Source organism: Myxocyprinus asiaticus, chromosome 39 (genome assembly GCF_019703515.2).
Source record: "Myxocyprinus asiaticus isolate MX2 ecotype Aquarium Trade chromosome 39, UBuf_Myxa_2, whole genome shotgun sequence".
In the NCBI taxonomy this organism is placed as follows: domain Eukaryota; kingdom Metazoa; phylum Chordata; class Actinopteri; order Cypriniformes; family Catostomidae; genus Myxocyprinus; species Myxocyprinus asiaticus.
In genome coordinates this window covers 14,321,767-14,337,950 of record NC_059382.1, presented here as the reverse complement: position 1 = coordinate 14,337,950, position 16,184 = coordinate 14,321,767, and the positions used below count along the sequence as shown (strand labels likewise).

General features: G+C 37.5%; 1 protein-coding gene across 1 annotated transcript in view; it reads right to left on the bottom strand.

Annotated features, from left to right (window-relative positions):
- The window catches only part of LOC127429479 (bleomycin hydrolase-like), a 28,350-nt gene extending 13,045 nt beyond the window's left edge, over window positions 1–15,305 (bottom strand). Inside the window, exons 1-6 of the mRNA XM_051678489.1 lie at window positions 15,144–15,305; window positions 12,493–12,690; window positions 12,147–12,256; window positions 11,836–11,977; window positions 8,945–9,033; window positions 7,860–7,952 (exon numbers count right to left, since the gene is read on the bottom strand). Coding sequence (XP_051534449.1) covers window positions 7,860–7,952; window positions 8,945–9,033; window positions 11,836–11,977; window positions 12,147–12,256; window positions 12,493–12,690; window positions 15,144–15,153 — 642 coding nt within the window. The 5' untranslated portion in view covers window positions 15,154–15,305. The remainder of the gene's footprint in view (window positions 1–7,859; window positions 7,953–8,944; window positions 9,034–11,835; window positions 11,978–12,146; window positions 12,257–12,492; window positions 12,691–15,143) is intronic.
- Window positions 15,306–16,184: the final 879 nt, after the last annotated feature.

The following is a 16,184-nucleotide window of genomic DNA, read 5'->3' as shown; positions in this document are numbered from 1 at the left end:
AAACACGTCCACACACGAAAGCCAAAACTTGAAATGACACAATGCTCAAGCAAGCTTAATTTTAACTGCAGCATAACTTTTTTGTGAACGTCTCCTGAACAGACATTCAAAAATCATAATTTTTCATATGAATCTACCAAGGAGGTCTATAATACCTGGAAAAATCTATCTAATAATATTTGCGATTTAAATGTTGCTTGCAATAAATTTCATTTCATCAGGGTACACGGTTATGCTGCGTTCCATTCAAGTTGGATGTGAGATATTCCTACTTGATATCTCCGACCATAAATGCATTCCATTCCCTGATATTCGGAAGATGACATTTAAGGAAACAAAACTGCAATGCTCCCATTAGCTTAACAGGGGTTTGACTCTATTAGAGATGTCTCCTAGCAACCCAACTGATAAACAATGCTGCATCGTTAGCATTTGTGCTTCAGGTGTACGATTATCAAAAGAGATTATAATATTTTATACACCTGTTTCTGCAGGCATTTGTTAAACAAGCTTTAATGTTTATCACTTACTTTGTATATCTCCCTGAGTGTCGACATGTTTGTGTGACATCATGCCCCTGCATGTTTAATTAATCAATTGCACGATCATGCAGAACATCTCAGGTTTTTAAATCCATTAGGATCTCTTTCTCAACGACAATACCAGCAATGATGACAGCCGACTTGTCAGTAAGATCTCGCGCTCTTCGCTTTCAAATTACGTACATCACTTAAAGCATGATTGCGTCACTCAAGGCAAGCTAGAAGGCCTCGACCGGGACATATCCTAAAGATCACACCCACCAAGAACAAATAAATGAATTTGATTGGCTGATGAATCTGACAATCTGACTTTAGTTGCTCATTCATTTGCACTGTTGAGGGATTCTGAAGAAATTCTGAAGGACTGAAGGGGTGGAGCTCAGACTCACGCGCTGCGTCGGGCATGCGATTTGAGAAACAGTTGTCACACTTTGCTTATAAGCATCAAGGAATAAATTCTGACTGGATAAACGTTTCATTTTTCTCTGTTTGTTTGTAGATTAATTAAGAGAGGAAAGTGAATAAAAATATATAGGTAAAAAGGTGATTGAGAATGAAAGGATGAAAAATATTTATTTATTTGGCATGTTAGGCCAGCAGAGAAGGCTTTGCTGGCCCTGAGAATATATATATATATATATATATAAAACAAGGAGTCCTGCAATAGATGGTATGTCCCTCACAATCTCAGGATCTCAACATCATTGAGCCAGTCTGGGATTACATGAAGAGACAGAAGCAATAGAGACAGCCTAAATACATACAACTGTGGCAAGTTCTCCAAGATGCTTGGAACAACCTATCTGCCAACAACCTTAAAAAAAAACTGCCTAAAATTTTTGCACAGTACTGTATATATATATATATATATATATATATATATACTGTATATGGGTTCATCCTTCCATCCATCTTCTAGAGCCGCTAGAGTCCTAAATAGGGTCACGGGTAGTGCTGGAGCCTATCCCAGCTGTCTCGGGCCATATATAAGAAATGTCATAAAATATCGATATTGATCAGCATGTTATTTTCTCAATACATATTACAGGCATCGATATATTAACATTAGCTGACATTTAAATTAGAAGGGTTAGAAGAATTAATTTGTGTGCTTTCCAATTAAATAGCCCTATTTATATCTGAAAAAAAATAAAAAAATGCCGATATAGATTGATAATCATAGGGAAAATATTCTGATTATCAATGCATGAAAAAGACATTGATCCCAAGATATATATACACATGACTTCACGTGCTATAGTATGTGAAAGTGTATATTTTATTTCATAATTAATATTTCAGCTCTTTAAAAAGGTTCAACTTAAAATGTGAATATTTTTAAAAGAAAAAAATGTTGTTACATGTTTGTTGTTGCATAATTTGTATTATTCACAAATATTTACTTTAAGTTTACACTGATAACAAGATCTAAAACGGTATCAGCTCTTTAAGAATGGCGGCAGTACAATGACCGCCTCACCGAAGTGTTGCGGTTGAGTGCATATAACGTGAGAAGATTTGTGTAGTTTCTTTACTGCATCCATGCTATGTGCAAATAGAATTGATGTTTCTTTTTACTCTTTGATCAACAACTGTCTGTAAAGAACAGTAAGGATATTAAAAGACTAAATCTTACATTATTAACAAAACAAAAAAAATGGATTGCATGGATCTCATCTTTAGACAAACATTAGACAGAACGAGTCAAACCAAACATTTCATTTCATAAAGTGTATTGACATACATGTATAAATATTTATTGTACAAGTTCTCAAATTCAAATCTACCAAGCTCTTGAGTTTTATAAAGCTTTTACCTTTATTGAAATCAAAGAGATGCAATACACTGGTCTGTATATTAAGCGGTAAAACTGAGAATATTGTGAAAACAATCCGTGGAAAAGTTTAACACAGCTGACCTCATTAAGCGCAATGTAAACGTAACTATGGCATTTCAGGGCTAGACAAAAGACATCCGTGACAACACCCACTGCAGCCAAATGAGGCAAATTTCCTAAGTTGAGACTGCAATGCGTGCTTGCGTTGTTTTATGAATTGCAGTTCAAAACATTTTTGAATGCAACAACACACTAAATCCACCTACAGAAGTGTAGCGCCCAATTGTTCTGAAATCAGTTGCTGGGCGAGATGAGAGGTGAGCTACATCTACCCTACATCTGTGTAGGGTGAATGCGTCAGGTATTGTGTTTGAGCTGTTTCATGAGTGCTCTGCAGCACAGAGGCCTGTCAGATACCATCCAGAAAGCAAGAGTAAAACTGTCCAGTACAGGATCTATATCAGCTCTGTCCAACACAACTGGCTGTCTCACACTGACTGGTTAATCAAAGGGCGCCTTTGATCGGCAGTACCTGTTGTTCATACAAGCATGCACACTCTCACACATACACACGTTTACCCAACCATCTAAATGAGAAACTACAAAAGACTTCTATTTTCCTTTTTATATTAAGCAAAATACAGTGTCAGAAGTTAACTTTCTAATTAAGGGGCAATATTTGCTCCATGGAGTTCATTTTCAGGGGCAATCTTTTCCTTACGAAGGCACATTCTTTCTTAACGTGCAAAAAAACCCCACACCATTTATGTCAAGCACTTATATTAAATTAATGTTTTATGCAATATTAGTACAACTAGATGGGACAAAACAAAATAAAAAAAAAGAAAGAATTTAATGAAATATATCCAATGTTACAGATACAGAACGGAGGAATTCTTTGCAGGGGATTAACCCTAACCAAACCCTACCCCCTAAAAGAAAGCTTTTTTAATTTGTAGATGTCCCAAAGGGAGGATTTGTCATATTTAGCTACAGCTGAAGTCAGAAGTTTACATACACTTAGGTTGAAGTCATTAAAACTCATTTTTAACCACTCCACAGATTTAATATCAGCAAACTATAGTTTTGGCAAGTCGTTTAGGACATCTACTTTGTGCATGACAAGAGTAATTTTTCCAACAATTGTTTACAGACAGATTGTTTCACTTTTAATTGACTTTATCACAATATTCCAGTGGCTCAGAAGTTTACATACACTAAGCTAACTGTGCCTTTAAGCAGCTTGGAAAACTCCAGAAAATGATGTCAAGCCTTTAGACAATTAGCTTCTGATAGGAGCTGTACTGAATTGGAGGTGTACCTGTGGCCTACCTTCAAACTCAGTGCCTCTTTGCTTGACATCATGGGAAAAATCAAAAGAAATCAGCCAGGACCTCCACAAGTCTGGTTCATCCTTGGGAGCAATTTCCAAATGCCAGAAGGTACCACATTCATCTATACAAACAATAATACGCAAGTATAAACACCATGGGACCACACAGCCATCGTACTGCTCAGGAAGGAGATGAGTTCTGTCTCCTAGAGATGAACGTAGTTTGGTGCGAAACGTGCAAATCAATCCCAGAACAACAGCAAAGGACCTTGTGAAGATGTTGGAGGAAACAGGTAGACAAGTATCTATATCCACAGTAAAACAATTCCTATATCGACATAACCTGAAAGGCTGCTCAGCAAGGAAGAAGCCACTGCTCCAAAACCGCCATAAAAATCCAGACTACAGTTTGCAAATGCACATGGGGACATGGGGACTTATTTTTGGAGAAATGTCCTCTGGTCTGATGAAACAAAAACTTTAACTGTTTAGCCATAATGACCATCGTTATGTTTGAAGGAAAAAGGGTGAAGCCGAAGATCACCATCCCAACAGTGAAGCATGGGGGTGGAAGCATCATGTTGTGGGGGTGCTTTGCTGCAGGAGGGACTGGTACACTTCACAAAATAGATGGCATCATGAAAAGGGAAAATTATGTGGATATTTTGTAGCAACATCTCAAGATATCAGCCAGGAAGTTAAAGCTTGGTCACAAATGGGTCTTCCAAATGGACAATGACCTCAAGCATACCTCCAAAGTTGTGGCAAAATGGCTTAAGGACAACAAAGTCATGGTATTGGAGTGGCCATCACAAAGCCCTGACCTCAATCTGATTTGGTGGGCAGAACTGAAGAAACGTGTGCGAGCAAAGAGGCCTACAAACCTGACAGTTCTGTCTGGAGGAATGGGCCAAAATTCCAGCAACTTATTGTAAGCTTGTGAAAGGCTACCCAAAACGTTTGACCCATGTTAAACAATTTAAAGGCAATGCTACCAAACACTAACAAATTGTGTGTAAACTTCTGACCCACTGGAAACGTGATGAAAGAAATAAAAGCTGAAATAAATAATTCTCTCTACTATTATTTGGACATTTCACATTCTTAAAATAAAGTAGTGATCATAACTGACCTAAGACAGGGAATGTTTTCTACGATTAAATGTCAGGAATTGTGAAAAACTGAGTTTAAATGTATTTGGCAAAGGTGTATGTAAACTTCTGGCTTCAACTGTACATGGGGGAAATTTCTGCCCAAAAAAGTAAAAACACACACACATACATAATTAGGTACAGGGTTCATTGTAGTATGTAGGGCTGGATAAAAATAAAGATTTTCTGATTAATTGCAAATTTCATTTGACCGATCCTGATGTCGATTTCTAAAATCCCAACATCAATCTTTTACTTTCACTTTAAAGTTTACATCAGTTTTGGTTGTGTTAACTATTATTTCCATTAAATAAATAGCAACTTAACTGCATAGTTTAGGCCCTGTTGTTCATTTTTTAAATTGATATTTCCATAATGTTCCAAGTTAGAAGTTTCCCTGTATAATTTACAACTTTAACTGAGAGAGAATTTATTTTATAGGCAAGCAAAATAGATATTATTACTGAAATTATCCCATATTAAAATCACAGTCGAATGAAAATGTATCTAAATCAGAATTGAGAGCTTACAATTTGGAATCAAATAAAATCAGGAAACCTGTATCGATACCCAGCCCTTATAGTAAGATATTAAAATATGTAATAGAGATTTTGGAGCCACCAGCATAAATAAAGTAGGGTTTGTTGGTTTCATTTACGCATTTTGTTTGTTTTTAATTTATACCATTTTTCTGACAAGTCGAAATGAGAGGTTACGAATAAAACTGATGGATATAGGCAGAGGGGTGGGATAGGGACCAACACAGGCTGGATTTGAACCTAAGTCCTTCACATGAGCACCACAGCTTAATGTTTCTGGAGCAACTAAAAGCATATTGTTTGTTTCCTCTACACTGGACTAATTACACGAATAACACTACTAATACTAAAAGCCTGTTGTCTCTATGACTGCTCTGCATGTGATCCCATCTGTGCCAACCTCTGTAGTTTGCCACTTTGATACAACTGAAACTCAGTGTTCCTCCATGCCTCCAATAAATACACAAACACGCATGAGCGCACATTCAAAACACTTCTCAATAACTCCTCTGCCACTGAAGTGTTACAGAAAACAAACCAACACCAGGTGGACAAACAAACATTCCGTCAAAAAACAGAAAAACACTGAGCGTAAGCGAGCAACAGGAGAATGTGTTTCACAACAAGATAAACAGGGAAGTAGTTGGTACTCTGGGCTCTGTTTATCCTTGGAGGAGTGCAAAGCACAAGCTTAGAGTGATATTAACCTAGACTTGTGCACCCTGCGTCTCTTGCCTCAGCAGATGGCGGAGGTATAATAATATTGCCAGTGAGCATCGGGCGATAACGATCATGTTTGTGGAACATTCTGTCATCAACTCCTGGAGGCGCTTGCTCTTTCAATCTCGCTTTTTCTCTCTCACACACACCGTGCAAACCAACGCAAATGTATAAAAGAGCCATTCAAATGCGCGTATGCAGATATTCACGAAACCAGGGGCACTTTTTGTATTTGTATTTTGGTTCACAGGTGGTTGATATTGTTATTGCTCTGCAGGCTGTTAAATGACTGTTTAATTATTGATGTGCTTGATCAGGCACTAATAATATTTAGAACACTTCAGTAATTACACAATTGGAATATTTTTATTCTCACCCACAGACTGACATATTGTAGGTGACAAGGTTTCTTTTACACTTTTTCTGTAACCCCTTATTTTACAGTGTCTGTGTTACACATAATACATGTTACTATTATTACTTATTACAGTAATAACAATATGAAAGTACAAGCAGCTCTACAAAAATTACACAGTAATTACACACACTCACTATTAGGAACACCTGTACACCTACTTATTAATGCGATTATCTAATCAGCCAATAGTGTGGCAGTAGTGCAATGCATAAAATCATGCAGATACGGGTCAGGAGCTTCAGTTACTATTTATATCAACCATCAGAAAGGGGAAAAAAAAATTGTTCTCTCAGTGATTTCGGACTGGCTTGTTTGAGCATTTATGTAACTGCTGATCTACTATGATTTTCACGCACAACAGTCTCTAGAGTTTACTCAGAATGATGCCAAAACCAAAAAACATCCAGTGAGCGGCAGTTCTGCAGACAGAAATGCCTTGTTGATGAAACAGGTCAATGGAGAATGGCCAGACTGGTTCGAGCTGACAAAAAGGCTAAGGTAACTCAGATAACTGCTCTGTACAATTGTAGTGAGCAGAATAGCATCTCAGAATGCACCTTGAGTTGAACCTTCAGGCAGATGGGCTACAACAGCAGAAGACCACGTCAGGCACTTTATTAGGACCATAGTGTTCCTATTAAAGAGCTTAGTGAGTGTAGTTTATTAGTATTACTACATAATTACCTATGTATATAGTAAATTCACAGTAACATATATACTAAAATAAAATGTGACCCTTTTTTTAATAAAGAGAAATTTATCACATATTCTTTTTCATATTTTATTTATTATATGTACTTTTTGATGCACTACCAGTCAAGTGTTTAAATACAAACAAATGATATTTGCTGGAGTGTGTTAAATCTATGTGGCTGAAGACCTGGTTTATCAAACTTAAGTTGGTATCAATTTTATAGACAAAATTATAAAACAGAGATCATGCTTCCAGCCTGTTTGTATATTCTGGATACACTGTGTCTACGCTTTACTGCATCTCTTTTAGGGCTATTACAGCGGGGACAGTTTTTCAAAGCTGACAACTGCTGATAATGAACAAACAGCTGCAGATCCCAGTGTTACAAAAAATACCCTGACAATCCTAATACCAATTTATCATTTCTCTGTTTATGGGAAATTTGCAAAAGTTTGCAACCACACTGAAGCTGCAGAAGTCTGTGAAAGATAACCTTGATTGTCAGGCAAGTTAGCTCTCAAAGGCAGTAATATGGCACCACCATATGGCCAAAAAGAGGAGCTACATTCAGTATGAAAAAATTAAAAGGATGGTTAGGTCATTTAAGCCCAACAAACACACTCACCTCCTCAATCATGGTGTCTATAGTTTCAGCCAGCTCCGCTTTAGTGGCCTCACTGGCCACCATGTTTCTCAGCCTTAGACAGTACTCTCTTAACTGAAACACAAACAAATAGCCACAACGTTATTTTATAACAGGGAAGGAAATATAATGCTACAGTATGCAAAATCATGGAAATCATGATAACAAATGACATTAAAGGTGAAGCATGCAATTTCAGTGGTACTGATGGCACCAAACGGAACTGCAAAATCTGTTCTAAATAGATTTCCTAAACACTTACATGATCACCAAGGTCTCAAAAGTGCCACAGCATTTACACTTTTTGGTAAAATTAACCTACGAATGGTTTACAATAAATTGCAGGGAATGGAGGAAATATTCTTTGTGGGATTTTTAATCCAATCACCAAAGAGAAACATTTATTCATCATGGCAATAGACCTTCACAGCAGCGTCATCTTTGATTTTTTACAGGAATGAAAATGAGGCTGTGAGGGACAGACAAACAGTCTCTTCAATGGGCTGAACGGCAGTTTAATGTGTTTTTGGACATTGAAAAAATATATTTCCAAGAACATTCTGTAGACAAAAAACTCCAGACAACATGAGTTGGATCTAGACGGGATCTAGGTGTTATATTCCGTGCGTGCCAATGAAGAGATGGTGCAGCTGTGAATAAGGTCTACAGGCAAAATGTATCACATAACAAGTGCATAATTTTTATCTACACCAAAACTCTGAACTGATATGTGTAAATCCTTCAGCCTTTCATTCTTTTGAGGCAGAAATGCTCTTTTTTCCACCTTTACTGGCTCATTTTCACATATTAAAATTTAGTTCTCTATTAAATGTCATGCGAGCAGTCTGAAACTGCCATCTTCCTCATTTATTTACAAGATAAGGGAAGAGACCTTGGTGAAGTTCCCCTCTGCTCATTCCGTTACTTGAGAATGCTTATGTGATGAAGGTACCACGGTCACACGCAGCCGCTAATTCCTCATTCAGTAAATGTCAACATGAAAGCTAGAGGAGATGTACGGCACTCTAGACTAAGCTTTCCAGATTAGAGCATTGCTTCAAATGCACCTTGTGATTGAGGATATCGTTCATTCTTCGGGAAGCCTCGGAGCTGTGAGACTCGGGAAAGGATTTCTTTGGGACGACACCATATTTTTCTGGAAAACATAAAATAGTTTATGCATTTAGAATGTAAACAAGTACAAATCGAAATGAAAGACCCCATGGAATCAGTTGATGAGTGCAGTTTACTTACTTGTGTTGATGTATTTCCAATTTGGATGGGAAATATCAAAGGGTATGTCCTTTTTTTTAAATAGCCCAAAGGCTTTAGTTACATCCAGTTCTGGGTAGTAACATATTACATGTAATCTGGATGATGTTATCAGATTACTAAAATCTGATATGATTCATACATACTCAAATTTTTTTTGAATGGAGGGGGGCAGAGGTGGAACTGCACATACAGACCTGATAATAGCCACTACCCATAATTACAATGAAGATGAAGTGGTAATCCACACATAAATACAGAACTGATTGAATTAGTGCTTTAAAGTTTAGTACATGGCTTCAAACATGTACATGAATGTGCTTTTGCTACAACTTTTGAGACGTTGATTCACAAATACAACTGTTCTGATCTATTACCACACATTGATGGCGTTTGTAATGCCAAAATTGCTGGAGTAAGAACATTTGAAGTGTTTTATTTCACTCAGAAACAGAAAAATAGCATATAAAATATGCATACAGAAAAAAGCCTTTCCATTCCTTATATTTTGATCCATTAAGCCCGTTTTTTACTTTACATTTAAGCATCATTATGTCAAAATGGTACAAGCTTATCCTACTCAATATACGTTTCAGTACTCAGCTTGTGACATCAAAGACCCCATTTACACCTGGTATTAAGATGCATCTCGGGTGATACGATCACATGTGGTCAGGTGAGACACATCGCCGTTTAAACCTGGTCACATTAAATTGTCTACTGTGACCACTTGCGATCGGTTTTGGAGGGGAGGGGCTCGTTTCATGACAACACAAATCAATCACTATGTTAGCATGTTACTGCATGATAATAAACTGCAACAAAGTCAGAAAAGACAAAGCGCAAAAAAAATGGCACGCTATTTCTCCCAGAAGCAGCTGACAAAAGCAACATTTTGAGCAGAATAATCTGTTATTTTAGTGGATTAGTTGTATTAACCTGCACTACAGAGGTTTGTGCTTCTTATAAGTGTCCTGCATGTTGATATCAGACAAACTGAAGAAGATCTGAGAAGTTTTCACGCTTGTTTACGTATCCTCTTTTTTCCCCCCGACTGGACGGTTATTTCCTTTTAAACTCCTCGTAACCGGCAAAGTTTAAACTCTGGTGCTTCACTGCTGCCGGGAAGCATCCAGGACGGATTTGTGTTTACACACCAAATGTGATGCGGTCATATGCGTTTTTGACCACATTCGTATGTGGGTTTTGTGATCCAATCACAAAACGTTTTAGACCCTGTTTAGACCTGTATTTAGCGCTGACCACATGTGATCCGATCACCAAAAAAACGCATCTTAATACCAGGTGGAAATGGGGTCAATTAAACAAGAATTAGGTCAGAAGTAATCCAAAAGTATCCCAAAAGCAATCAGATTCGATTAACTTAATTTTAATCTAAGAGAATAGGTTTAATCATTAAGAGATGTCATGTCATTTGTTATCAGTAGATTACAATTCAGAAGTAATCTACCCAGCACTGTGATTTGCTACTTCCTCTTCACTTGCAGGTTGTATTAGGGGGAGGGACATTCTCATTCTAGACAGCATTTAATTGGACATAAATCTATAGTGCATGATAAGGAGAGTTCAATTGAATAATGCAATTGAACGGCCCCCCAAGTAGTCAATATTTTTTGTCTGTATTTTTTGTACATTTTAAATGCATATATCTGTGTGGCGAGCAGGGTGTGGCCGAGCGGTAAGGATGGACACCTGGGGGGGAATTATCTCAATCAGCCGGGAGAGAGATAAAGAGGAGCCAGAAATAGAGAGAGAGAGACGCACGGAGGTGTGTGTGTCAGTCGATGTCATTTGTACTGCTGAAAAGCAAATCTGTGTGTTTATTTATTGTGCTGAAAAGCAGTGTGTGTATTTATTTTATGTTATGCTGAAAAGCAATGTTTGATGTTTCACTGAAAAGCGACTCACGTTGGATTGTTCACCCTGCTCCCGCTTCCTCTTTCCCAAGAAAGACAGAGGTCTGTCACAATCTGCTAAAGGTTCATTTTAAGGAGTACACTAGCATACACTGAAAGCTAACAGACAGCTAACAGCATGCACTGAAAGCTTTAATTTCATTGGGTCTTAAAGGTGCTGTAAGCGATTTTTTCATGGAGAAGTATGCCAAAAAATGTCCTACTCCCATATTAATGAAATAAGTGTCCTGAGATCTCTCACCGGTCTCTGTGACAGCTGTAGACTTTGTAAACAGCAAACAAAAGTGTGTCCACGGACAGTGACGCTTTTCACCTGTCAATCATTTTGCTCGTTCTCATAGTGTTGTATTTGAAGCGGATCATTGAGGCTATGATTCACAATGTTTATCAGTTGAGGGTGCTATTGTGCCACTGTTGAATTTGACAACCACAGTTACAAACAATGGTGCTCTTTTGCTCTGTTTTGGTCTCAAAGTTATCTTTGGAGGGCGGGGTTTTGGAATGAAGGGGTGTGGCTAATTCAACAGCTCAGTCACAAGAAAGCTTCAGAACACTAAGATCGCTTATAGCACCATTAAATGTTACAGTTTAGTAGAGTCATTTTTATGCCAAACAACTCGCAAGACAACTTATGTATTGTGTATAATTGTACTATCCTTCAGATTGCTAAACTTAATGTATTTTGACTGACACAAATACCACCCCCAAACAAATGTGAGAAGAGTTCAATGTAAAGGGGCTAAACTGACCAATAAGGTTAACCAGCATATCCCACTGTCCACCATCATTTGTAGGATTTGACAGAAGAAACTGGACCAATCTGCCATCTACAGATTCCTTTCGCTGAGCAGTCTCCACACAAGCGTGCAGAAAGTAATAGCACCTCTCCACCTGAACAGAAAGATGGAGAGAAAAACAAAGAGAGACAGAGAAACAGAGAGGGAACGAGAGAATCAAGGGGTGCGTACTAAGGTATATGCGAAAGAGGGGTCACTGACACACCAGTGGGCCAAAAACATTCTCACACAATGCAAACAGTAAAGTAATAACGCTGACATACCTTATCCCAGAAAAAAAGGTAAGACTGACTGAATTCAAATTCTTCAATGTTAAACTTCTTCATTAATGGAAGACGCATGACATTGAGGCATGAGAAGATCCAACATCTCCCTAAAAAAAACACATTGCAGTTCAAACTGTAATTGCACGTGTTTCAGCTACATTATGGTATCTTGTGATGGGGTTAAAATGTGCACAAAGTGTTTAAAGGAACTTTTTAGCAAACTCTTTAGCATTTTAAGCAAACTCTTTAGCGAAGACTGGTTATCGGTGCCATTGTAAAAAAAAAAACATACCGTGTATAAATACCGTGTTTGAGTGTATAGTTTTTTCCGGGATGTAGGTACCTGAGTTTTTCTGGTTGGTGACAGGCTTGCCCTCTGTGGGGATGCTGTGTTGGAAGATGTGCATTGTGTCCTGAACTGTCTGCCGGTGCAAGCACACCTCTAATGGATCAATGCAGGTCGAGACGTTCTGGGCCAGCAGATAACGAGGTTCGGAGCGAAAGCGCTTCACAAAAGCAGATGCTTTCTCCTGACTCAGGCCTGGACAACAAAAAAAGGACACAAACACAAAACAAGAGGACTTAACTTCCAATTTCATAGGTCTGCACCTCTGTGTTATTTGTGTACTTCAACTGTTAATGGTACATTGTTTCAAAATTCATGACCATGCTGAAGATGTATTAGGTCTGCTTGCATGACTGCATAACAAGAAAGAGTATTTCATTAAATTTGTCCCATTGAAAAATAAATTATGTTTCTTTGCATCTTAGTGATATAAGAAAAACAACAGTTAGTTTCGGTAGTCGAATTTGATTGGTCAAGCAGCGTTCCATAGGTGATATTTAGTATAACGTCACTGGCACGCTTCACTATTTGCATCCCTCTGCTTATCTGTTTTTGCGGCTTTCCAAATAGTGGTGATTACTTAATTTTTATTTCACTCACTGAATCTTTCTGCAGACTACATCTTTACACCAGCAGGTGGCGGTAAACAAGTGTTTACATTAAAGGAACAGTTTACTCAAATGAAAGTTCTCTATCATTTACTCACACTCGTGACATCCCAGATATGTATGACTTTCTTTCTTCTGCAGAACTCAAATGAAAATTTTTAGAAGAATATTTCAGCTCTGTAGGTCCATACAACACAAGTCAACAGGGTCCAAAACTTTGAAGCTCAAAAAAGCACATAAAGGCAGCATAAAAGCAATCCATATGACTAAAGTGGTCACATCTATATCTTCAGAAGCGATATGTTATATAAGCAATATTTAAGTTCTCTTTTACTATAAATCTCCACTTTCAAACAACCCTTCTAAGCGCTGTTCTCTTCTAAGAGCAGTTCTTCTTTTGTTTTGGGCGATTCGCCAAATATCACCACCTACTGGGCAGGGAGGAGAATTTATAGTAAAAAAGGACTTAAAAATTGTCTAAATACTGTAAATATTGTATAATCTATTTCTCACCCACACCTATCATATCCCTCCTGATGACAATGGATTTAACCACTGGAGCCTTATGGATTACTTTTATGCTGCATTTATGTGCTTTTTGAAACTGAAAGTTTTGGACCCTGTTTTAACAGAGCTGAGATATTCTTCTAAAAATCTTCATTTGTGTTCCACAGAAGAAAGACATAAGGGGGAGTAAATGATGAGAGAATTGTAATTTTTGGCTGAAATATTCCTTTAAGAGCAAATCACTAAATCACTGACTTAAAGTGTGTAAATTCTCTTGTGCCACTGATGGAGAATTTCAAAGATAAACGCTTGTTTTCATACAACTTTCTGAATGTGCCCCCATCTTCTGTTGATCACACAAACAGACAGTCCAGCCCTCAATTCACTCCATTGGCTGAGTCAATGTTATTGTGTCTGTATGGACAGGTCACTCAAAACATATGGGAATTTTTATAGAGCCACAGAGATACAGTGTTAACAGATTTCAAGAAAATTAACCTACAAATTGCTTACTTGCAGTTGTCTGCAATATCAAGCGGTGATAATAGAAAATATTTTAACAAAGAAAAAGTTACACACTTCAGCTTTAACTGATTCAATGAACAACACAGAGTTGTTCACAGAAAAAGCGATACGAGATACGAGAATGATTTGTTCACCAAAAAGATTTGTTCAAAACACAGATTCATTTACAAATGAAACACTAGTTGGAAACCAGAGTATGAGAGGATAGCAGAAAGCAAGTTGTGCTTAGGCTTCTTTTGGAAATATTTTTGCTAGTGGAGAAGAAACACAAGTTATTCAATATTGTTGTACAAAAGCAATATCACACACGTGCTGTTGGTCTGAATAACAGCACGGCTGTGATTTGGCCACAACAGAACTCTTGCTCGTGTGACATTTTCTCTTAAAAATGTATGTATCCGTTTTTCTTAAGCATGAATCAAACTGTTCCACAGCGGTGCCATAGCAAGAGGCAGACTGACGGTGACAATACATAACCACTTATGAAAGTGGTTGTATCCACAGATTCCTTTCTTTGTCATGATGAGCAATTTAAATTGAACAGAAAGTGAGACATATAACCAGCACAAACAAATGAACAACAGTTAATCATTGTAAATGTAGTGCTCTGTATTTCTGGCTCAAAGTTTCATGGAAAAAAAAGCTACATTTCTAAAGTCTTAAACAGAAGGCTGTCAAACTGTCATGCTTGTTTAGCTGAAACATCGTTTTAAACACAAATGAAGTAAGTGACAGTCACTATGCCGTCAGTTTGACTCTGGAGTTCACTGATTTAGAACCGGCGTATGGCTAAGTCACTAAGTATGGCTTATTAAAAGTGTCCGTCCAGTACTTTTAATTATTATAAGAGATCAAGAGTTCAAAGTCGAATTCACACCTTAGCTTAGTCACTTTAAACACTAGTAAACAGCTCGGGCTAGTTAGCCACTCATGCTACTGGTTCCATGTCAATCTGAGCCCTCAGCCCTCACCGATGAGCGGCAAAAGACAATATTTACACATACGCACCAGTGTCCATGTTTGCAGGTAAGGAGTGGAGGAGTCTGATTTGTGGGTCTTTGTTTATTTCATTCAACGACAACCAGTCAGTCCGTGCGGAGTTCCGGAAACAGGAAATCCACTAAAATCGCATGTCTCTCTGCACAGGTTGCCATATCTTGTTTCTGAGGGCTTTATGTCAGCGGGGGATACAAAAAGATGAAATGTGTGATCTACAAGTAGGGTCTTGTCTTGAAACAGAGGTGTTTTTTTGTTGTTGATTTTTTTGTTTTTACAGATTTAATTGAAAAACACGTCTTTAGGTCAAATTTGAGTGAATTTGTAAAATGTAGAGGCATCCTTTAAAGGTCATTTTTCCCATATTAAAAAAGTTTCACTACTAAAGAAATGAATTGTTATAATAATATAACTTATATTTATAAAATCATTACCACTCACATGAGATGTAGACTCCAGTCATATCAGTAACCTTATAAAAGCGCTTTTATTGTACATGGAGAGGGTCCCCTAACTGAGTCCACCTTTAAATATTTTGGACTGATATATATATATATATATATATTGGATTGCTCATGATATCATATCAGTGAAGCCACTGCGCCGCCATATTTTCTGTTTCTCACCCACACCTATCATATTGCTTCAGAAGATATGGATTTAACCACCAGAGTCGTCTCGAGTACTTTTATGTTGCCCTTATGTGGATTTTGGAGCTTCAAAATTTTGGCACCCATTAATTTGCATTGTATGGACCAACAGAGCTGAAATATTCTTCTAAAAATCTTTGTTTGTGTTCAGCAGATGAAAGAAAGTTATACACATCTGGGATGGCATGAGGGTGAGTAAATGATGAGAGAATTTACATTTTTTGTTGAATTAACCCTTTAAGCAAACAATTCAGTTTGACTTGTCCCTCCATTTCTAAAAAAAAAAAAAAAAAAGCAAAAACCAAGGGTACAGTGAGGCACTTACAAAGGGAGTGAATGTGGCAAATTTTTGGAGGGTTTAAAGGCAAAAATTTGAAGTTTATATTTATTCTGTTAAACTCGT